Source organism: Bombina bombina, chromosome 1 (genome assembly GCF_027579735.1).
Source record: "Bombina bombina isolate aBomBom1 chromosome 1, aBomBom1.pri, whole genome shotgun sequence".
Classification (NCBI taxonomy): Eukaryota; Metazoa; Chordata; class Amphibia; order Anura; family Bombinatoridae; genus Bombina; species Bombina bombina.
Window position 1 is genome coordinate 589,988,051 of NC_069499.1, and position 9,684 is coordinate 589,997,734.

Consider the following 9,684-nt stretch of genomic DNA (forward strand, 5'->3'; position numbering starts at 1 on the left):
AATGTATATGGTGACTATTTCATTGCCTGACAATTTAAATGGTAATTTATTTCTGGCTTGCAGGGTATATAATCTAACATGTGGTGTTTATGGATCACAAGTAATTGTTTAATTCAAACAATGTTTTGATTTACAAGTTAAACAGAAGGCTGTAAACCACATTGCCAATACATACCCAATCCTCTGGCTCATGACTGCCAAAACTTGAGAGAAAATTAGTTAATTAAGATGTGTGGCATACGGAGAAATTCTAAAAGTAAACGCACCCCCAACAGACACACAGACATACACACGCAAACACACAGACGCAAACACACACATGCACTCTTCCCTTCGCCATTCTAAATTGACCCAGGTTTTGCATCTTGTTTTGTAAAACATATTTATTTTTTCTTCACCGGTGTAAACACAGCTGGACAGACATGAGGATGCAGTAGACAAACTGTCTGGCCTGACATAAAACATGAGGCAGAGTGAGGGCCCAGGTAGCAGTAAAGGCCTAGTAGTCTCAACAGTTAACAGAGAGTATGTTTCTTCCAGTTGGTCACACAGGAACTGAGATGAGACAAAAGAATGAAATGCACAGACTGCAAGCAAGAATAAGGAATATCCAGCAGTTTGTTCAGTACAGGAGCAAGTAATGAGGACTGGTAGTGCAGGCCCCAGAAATCCCATAAAATAATCTCATGCAGCAGTAACAGCACAGACCCCCATCAAGCACCTCTGCAGAACTAACACCCTTCCAATGCATTACAGACTCACCCAGTCAGAAAGGGTTTAAATACAGAGAGAAAGCTAGGAGGTGGAAGACATAGACAAAATGTGGAGAAAGATATCAGCCCAAACCTACCAAGTGGAACACCAGGACATGTCCAGGGAAACAACAAACCCCCCAAGGAGATGGTGTGACAACAAGGACAATTCATGGCATCACCACTACCCTAGGAGATGTTGACTCCATAACAAGTCATTGGCATCACCATGGTCTTGATGGAGGTGACACCACAGCACCAGGAAATCGTAATCCGTGGAATTTCTTGGCATTAAAAAAAACCATGAGAATGAGACAAGGACATAAAGAGTATCAATATTCAAAGAGAAGATAATCTCAGGACAGGTCCACAGCATCACCCACTGTTTGTTAAAGAGACATAAAACTCAAAAATTTTCTTTCATGATTCAGATAGAGCATACAATTTTAAAACAACTTTCCAATTTATTTCTATTATCTAATTTGCTTTATTCTGGGAGCTTGTTAACACACCGGGTTAGCTAATAACATGAAACATATATGTGCAGCCACCAATCAGCAGCTACTGAGCCTACCGAGGTATCTTTTTAACAAAGAATACCAAGAGAACAAAACAAATTAAATAATAGAAGTAAACTTGAAAGTTATTTAAAATCACAATCTCTATCCGAATCATAAAAGAAAAAAATTGGGTTTCATGTCCTTTTAATGATACCAGTACATGTCCCCAGCTTCATTAACCTCATGAGATGAAACAGTGACAAGTCTATAGCATTACCAATCCAGTGAGTAGTTGTGACAACAGGACATGCACACTGTTTCACCAGCACCAGGTGACCAGAATATGTGCACAAACATTGTCAACAATACAATAAACACTTTCAAGTTTCATTTCTTGTAGGGAAATACATTGAAAATAATACATTGCGTGTTGTCCCTAGTCATACCAAGTCTGCTGTCCACTGACAAACAGGAGATTTGTCAGCCGTCCTCTATCAGGACCATTAGTGTTACGCTCCTGCAATTATAGTAGTAGGCCACACAGGGACAGATAGTTGAGTATTACATTTTTTGTTGAGTTAAGAGTGTTGACGTGTTGCTCTGCAAGTGCACGGCAATCTCCTTCAACATACAGGGGGATAAAAGGCAGGGTCCTGCCCCGCCTGGGGTAAATCCTGCCTCCAGTGCAAGGTCTAAACACTCAGGTTTGGGGGCTTCACTAGCAAAGTCCCCATTGTCATTTAGTGCACATGTTCATTTCTTGTAATTCCCAACGAAACATAACCAACGGGATCCGATCCATGGTGAAAACTTGCTGATAAGCAGAAAATGTGCAGCTAGCATGGGCATCTTTGGTAGGCATTTCATACTGTCGGACGTTATCGCTGTTTCTTTTTCTGCTTGAGAGTTTTCCTTCTTTTTAGAATCATTTCATACAGTTTATCCATGCCTTCAGTGAGCCCCTCTCCAATTATAGCACAGGCTGGTTGGACATGGTAAGGTGTAGAGGGGCTCAGTTCTTGTAGTGCCAACTGCCTCTCTATCTCAGACACTGCCAGGGATTTGGGTAGGTCCTGTTTGTTGGCAATAACCAAAAGAGGGGTTCCTTGGTTTTCTGCAAACTTGGTGACCTTGTGTAATTCAGTCTTGGCCTCCTCTAGTCGATCACAGTCCACAGAGTCCACCACATAGATAATGCCATCTGTGCAACGACTGTAGGATTTCCAAAGCGGACGCAGCTTCTCTTGACCACCCACATCCCAAAAGTGGCAGCTGATACCTTTGGCTGCTCCATTGCTCAGACGGATTCTTTCTGTGTTGAAGCCAATGGTGGGCACAGTATTGACAAACTCATTGAATTTAAGACGGTACAAAACAGTGGTCTTTCCAGCAGAATCTAAACCAAGCATGACAATGTGCAGGGACTGGAAGGAGGAGATGTTGGATGAAATATTCCCCATGTTGAATGTTCAAATGCAGCAGCAACACAAGAATAAAGAATGTGATCGGCTTGTGATGCCCTCCAGGGCTTCTCTCCATGCATGCCCTGTCTGCAGACTTGGAGGGAGGTATTATAATTTCAGGAATTGTACCTCAAAAAGCTGGTAGGTACCCAGTTTGCCTACCTCCCCCCACTAGCTCACCTAGGGATGCATGTTTCCGAGCTGTGAGCCCCTGGACCAGGACCTCGGAGCAGCCACCCGTGTGTGAGAGAGGGGGAGGGATGTCTGCCACCTCCTTGTCTGCTCTCTCCTCTTCGTCTCCTATCTCTCTCCCTCCTCCAGCCCTTCACATGATAATGAATCTCCTTCCCCAGCTATCAATCTCCTCCTCCCTTACACTGCCTGGAGAGGAAGGGGAAGCCTTAAAAGGGCAACGCCATTGTAAGGACACACGGATTGATCACAGAAAGCTGATATGCACAGTCTAAGCATGCTATGAAGTGAAGATCCTGTACTCCCCTTGCGATCTATTGTTAACTTTAAATCATCGCTTTTCTTAACCATGAAAATCAATATTAACAGGACACGATGATATTGCAATAGTGAAGAATTGATAAATGAAACAATTCCTTCTAGCTACGCGGACGGCACACATGTATAACTAGTATCTACATAGATTATTCATTAGCACACACGTAGGAAGTTACAATTACAAAATGAAATATACTGAAAGTGCTAATTGACCTGGCCAATATTACGTCACTCCGGACATGGCGCGGCAGCGGTGACATCTAATGCGCTCAGCAATTCACTGCCTAGAATGTGCTGCTAATAAAACAAGGCCATTGCGCGCATGGCCGGATAGCACTACTATTAGTAAAGCTGCTTTCCAGGCACCACTGACGATGCAGTGGCTGATAGAACCGCAGGTAGGGCTGAACACGTAGCACTACGGGTGAGGGTTTGCTGTTATGTTACAAACAGTACAGAGTACACTGCAGGCAGCAAGGTGAGCCACAAATATCAAGTATATGCAGGTAGTGCGGGTAGAATTATTATCTGTCAGTACACAGAAGCCATAAATGAGTAACAACTGACAATGGAGGATATATATATATATATAGCACTATAAACAGGTGATAATGAGATTGTGCTATTGACAAACCACGTGTGGGAAAACTCACACAATTGTGCCTGCTCTTCAACTACTTGCATTTATCTAATATATCTAGCTATGTATAATGCATTTTTTTGTATGCACGTTTCCAGTTATCTGGATCTATAAAAGACAACCCACACCGTACACTCTCAAGTCAAGGATTAGAGAATTCTGTATTCCTTACACGCTACCCAGAAAATCACACTCCTGCTCTAGGATGTGGGCCCACCTACAGTGTCATCCAAGCATTGCCACTTTAAGAAGACGGTGTGTTTTTATTTGAAGCTGTGGATAGAGAAGGAAGAGTCTAACAGCGTTATAAGCCTATATATATTATATATACGCTGTAACGCACGCGATGTCAGCAACAGGGCAGCCAGGATGTGCGAGAGCTGTAACTACTATATTACTGGCAGTATACAGATACTCAGCAGCACATTCGTTACTGTACCGGTGCTGTATACATAGAGCAGATTATTTTTTACTTACTACGGAGCGTCATAACTAAGCACAGTCCAATGTTCTCTGACAAGTGACAATATCAATATTATTTACAGAAAAAAAACGTGTCAGCAATGGACACGCTGTTAGGATTAAATGCAGGGCACTGTACGTTCTGCCACAACAAAATGCACCCTGCTAGTAGTGCTAGTATACACTTTATAGAGCTCCCTTATCAGATACGATAGCAGATTAGCAGTGTGGAGTCAGCATTGTAATGTACAGTATGTAATCCAGGGGTCAAGTCCTTAAAAAAAAAAGTGTAGGAACTCACTAAGACTAACACCCCCCCACAATTAATATTGTTTTATACATACATGCATACACACACACATGCTGCATTTCTATGTATATAATCCATACATTTTGGTTAATGAAAGCAGATTAAAACCAATAAAGGGTTGAATGGTTACCTTTTGGCCTTCTCTGTCACAGAGTTTTACCTGCAACAGTCTTATTTCTGCTGAGGGGAGCTAAATAACCTCAGAGCAAGCCACACAGAAATGTAAGCACCATATGTTCCACACAGTGCAGGGTGATTACACAGCAGGACAGCTGACAGGCTTACATTTAGTGTATTGTAGGAAGTGTTACTGCCCATTACTAGAGGATCTCACTATCCCTCTAACCAGACTGTGCTCCAGCTCCTCCCACCAGCAGCAGTATTTACTGAAGTGTTCCTGTTCTCAATCCAGGGGAAACTTAGTTCCCCCTGCAAAAATAGTGCAGGAACTCCGTTCCTGCATGACTTGACCCCTGATATAAATGTTACATTCAGGGCCAGGGTAACATGTACATTAAAGACCAAATAGTTTTTCACAATTATGATTTTTATATTAAAAAAAAAAAAAAATGTCAAAATGACAACAAGGAAGTTGGTTTCTTATTCAAGCTGTTTCTTATTCGTGAAATTCTGTTTCTTATTCATGGAAGTTGGTTTCTTATTCATTTTTTTTGCCAGACTGCTTTAAATTGAATTTAAAATAAAATTTATTATTATTTAAATAATATGATTCATATAATGTAGTTACACAGTTATAATATAACTGTTATAATATAAAATAATTGGATATACAAATTGGAAAAAAAGGCATACGTTGGCACCAATACAAATATTACTATTTTGAATAAGTAACTGATATTTTCAAAGGGTTAATGAACATTGGGCCACTGATTTAACTATAAATATATACAGGGTAGATCCCCCTCCATGACATGCAATTGTTTTTAGCCTGGCCCAATGGTGTTTTGGGCACAGAAATTGATGCCAAACCTGGCATAGGTGCTCTAATTCTCATTTTTGAATAAGTAACTGATATTTTAAAGGGTTAATAACCATTGGGCCACTGATTCCGCTATGAATATACACAGGGTAGATACCTCTCCATGACATACAGTTGTTTTTAGCCTGGCCCAATGGTGTTTGGGCACAGAAATAGATGCCAACCCTGGCATAGGTGCTGTAATTCTTATTTTTGAATAAGTAACAGATATTTTCAAAGGGTTTATAACCATTGGGCCACTGATTTATTATATAACATTCATAGTGAAATCAGTTACCCAATGGTTATTAACCCTTTGAAAATATCTGTTACTTATTCAAAAATGAGAATTAGAGCACCTATGCCAGGGTTGGCATCAATTTCTGCATGTCATGGAGAGGGGTATACCCTGTATATATTCATAGTGAAAGAGGTCCCAATATACCGCCATGGTCGGGGGGTACTGGCAATAGCTATTCATCGTGGCTATAAGGCATACATCAGTGCCGGTTCACAGAGGAGATATTTACCGAGCAGTGGGCTGGAGCAGAGAACAGCAAAGCCGACCGGTAACTTGGAGCAGCTGACACTGAAATAAGCTGAGAGACGGCAAAGCTGCAAGGAGCCGCATGCTATGGTGGTTGAGACGGGCGAGTTCGAGAGGTGTCCTGAATGAGCCGGTTTCCCCCTGATGGCAATATTGTGTTAGAGACACAGCGGAAGCAGGCGTCCAAGACCGGAGAGAAAACCCCCAAAAGGCAACCGCAAGTATAGGCCTTACACGGCAAAGAACTATCTCTTTTTTTTTCTGCAGGGGAAAACCCCTAAATGGCTGGGTTACTGGAGGTAGCCAAACGCTTCAGATATTAACTTTGCATAACATAAACAGTGTTTGTCTAAAAGGAAGTCTAGGGGTCTGTCTGCTAAAAGGAAAAAAAGAGAAGGATACATTTTTTTTTTTTAAGTGGCTACAATAAATACTAGCAGGTCACAGACGGAAAGCAGTTTGGGGTGTAACAGTTGCTATTGTACCGGTGTATAAAAATTGGAATGTATGAAAACTGTTGCTGTTCTTGGCAGGCTGCTTTAAAGGCTTTTTACACTACGATGCTGCGCACTTGCATTTAACATGCTTGGTCTTAGCTCCTGGCCACAGTAACAGAAGAAGCTTTGTAACAATAACAGCTACACTTTTGAAGCACGCAATTGCTTGCATACAAGCCACGCAGACTTTTTGCCAGTACAGGCCCTACTTAGAACTCTCTAATATAGGAAAGTAAACGCACATGAGCTGGCAATACTGATAAAATAAGTAGTGCGTGTTGTACAGATCTTGACATTTCTGACACTCTGTATTTTTTGAGTTAGTAAATCAAGATATATTTTTAGGAACAAAGATTTCCTCAGATTAAGGAAGAATAAATTGCAGCCCTCTTGGAGACACCTAAATAAATGCGGTGTAAAAGTGATACCCTGGCATTACTTTATTATAGTGACCAGGAAAAAGTCATTTTTTGATTACTAACTAGCTATGTAAGGCTGAAATCTATATATATGTAAGGTTGTGTAAATACAATATTCAAAACAGATAGATAGTAAAATAACAGGTAAATAGTTGTAAGGTAAAAGTTACTGGCAACTGTTAGATCTTGACATTTTTGGACATTTTGAATATTTGAACAACTAAGACTCAAGTTATATTGTTTGGCATAGAGGTTCTTGGAACAAGGAAAAATAGATTACAGTCCTTTTAGAGACACTTAACACATTTTGACACCAATTTTTTTTTTCACAGACACAATTTTTTTTTTTTTTTTGCACGTATTTTGGAGCTTTATTTCTTTTCTCCAAATTAAAGACATATTAATAACCACGCTTGGAATTATCCAAGCACAATACACGATTTTCACTTATTTCTGGGCGTATTTAGTTCCCAGAAGTCAATGGAAAAATACGTAACAAATACCAAACCGAGATCCCCAGCTATGCCACCAAGGAAAGATAAAAAAAAAACAAAATAAAATGCCGCAAGAATTAAAGGGACAGTCTACACCAGAATTGTTATTGTTTTAAAAGATAAATAATCCCTTTATTACCCATTTCCCAGTTTTGCATAACCAACACAGTTATATTAATATACTTTTAACCTCTGGGATTATCTTGTATCTAAGCCTCTGCAAACTGCCCCTTTTTTCAGTTCTTTTGACAGACTTGCAGTCTAGCCAACCAGTGCCTGCTCCCAGATAACTTCTCGTGCACGAGCACAGTGTTATCTATATGAAATACGTGAACTAACACCCTCTAGTGGTGAAAAACTATTAAAATGCATTCTGAAAGAGGTGGGCTTCAAGGTCCAAGAAATTAGCATATGAACCTCCTAGGTTAAGCTTTCAACTAAGAATACCAAGAGAACAAAGCAAAATTGGTGTTAAAAGTAAATTGGAAAATTGTTTATAATTATATGCTCTATCTGAAACATGAAAGTTTATTTTGGCCTAGACTGTCCCTTTAATGCTAGAAACAGCCCTAGAGGCTCACCAATCAGTAGGGAGGACCGCAGACACACAAATTACTAACAACCAGATAGTTGACTTAATACTTCCCCAGTTAGAGGTGATCAAACAGGAATTGTCTGGCCTTACTACAGAGATCAGACAATTCTCAAACAGACTGACAGAAGTAGAGACACGGGTCTCTGAGTTGGAGGATACATACATACATCAGGAGGAGACTACACAAAAACTTACAGATACTATAAAAATATTACAAAACAAAATCGAAGACCTAGAAGGTAGGTCAAGAAGAAATAATGTGAGGGTTGTAGGCTTACCTGAAACCAGCGAATATATTGACCTTATACAATTCACCTCTGTTACATTGCCAAGTATTCTAGGTATGACAGTCCAAGGAGGGACAATAGCAGTAGAGAGAGCGCACCGCACTGGCCCTAATAGGGCTGACACGGATACTAAAAACAGACCCAGAATGATCATGATTCGCTACCTAAACTTCCAAGACAAAGTATTAATTATGAGACAGTATAGAAAATGTAATCCACTGATAATTGAGGGTAAACAGATTCTTATGTTCCAGGATTTCTCTGCAGACACGTCCGCTAAGAGAAAAGAAATGTCTCCTTATTGTTCAGGGTTGATAAAAGCATGGATGAAAGCTAATCTAAGATACCCTGCTAAAATCGTTGTTGAAGGAAAGGAAGGGCAGGTAGTGTTAAGCTCTCCAGATGAAGCAAAGGCATTTTGCAGTAGAAACGAGATAAGTGTATAATTCCTCTGTGACATATGAAAATATGTATAGTCAGTATAGAGATCAACGCATTGATGGCCAGTATAATAATACATTTTGAATGGCTATTGGATGATATGTTTTTTAGATGTGGGGTTTTTTTTTTTTTTTTTGTGTTTTTTTGTTTTTTTTCTTCCCCCCTACCTGGGTCATGGAAGTACAGGCTCTTGGAGATTAAACTATAGTTGAGATGGGAGAAAATCTGAATTTTATTTCATGGAATATTGGAGGTGTAACATCTCCAATAAAGCGCAAAGGCATTTTAAAAACTCTAAAAAAACTTAATCCAGATATAATCCTATTGCAAGAACTCCATTTAAGAGAAGCTGAGATACCAAAACTTAAGTCCAATTGGATAGCTGAAATAGTTGCTACACTTTGTGCTGTAAGGAAATGTGGTGTAGCCGTAATGATAAACAAAAGGTTAACATATAATATAATTAACACCGAAATAGATACAGCAGGCAGATTTTTAATAGTGCAAATAGAAATAGCTTCCAAAATTTGGACAATATGCAATATATACGGGCCAAATAACTTTGACAAGGAATTCTGGAACAAACTTAAAGATAAATTAATTCCATATTTAGACCAGAACCTAATTCTTGCTGGGGATTTTAATATGGCCCTATACCCGGAAATAGACAGGTTTAGGCAAAAGAAAAGCTGTGGAAAATACAGAAGGGAGGCTAGTTTTTTTTAGAGAGTTCTGTAAAACACTAAGATTGAGGGATATATGGAGAGCCCAGCATCCAGACTCGAGAG

The 9,684-nt window shown here is 39.8% G+C and overlaps 1 protein-coding gene across 1 annotated transcript; it reads right to left on the bottom strand.

Moving 5' to 3' along the window:
• Window positions 1-365: 365 nt before the first annotated feature.
• ARL4C (ADP ribosylation factor like GTPase 4C) lies at window positions 366-3,102 on the bottom strand. The gene has a single exon (XM_053698869.1). The coding sequence runs from the start codon at window positions 2,710-2,712 to the stop codon at window positions 2,131-2,133; it is 582 nt and encodes a 193-aa protein (XP_053554844.1). The 5' UTR covers window positions 2,713-3,102; the 3' UTR covers window positions 366-2,130.
• Between the last annotated feature and the right edge of the window lie 6,582 nt (window positions 3,103-9,684).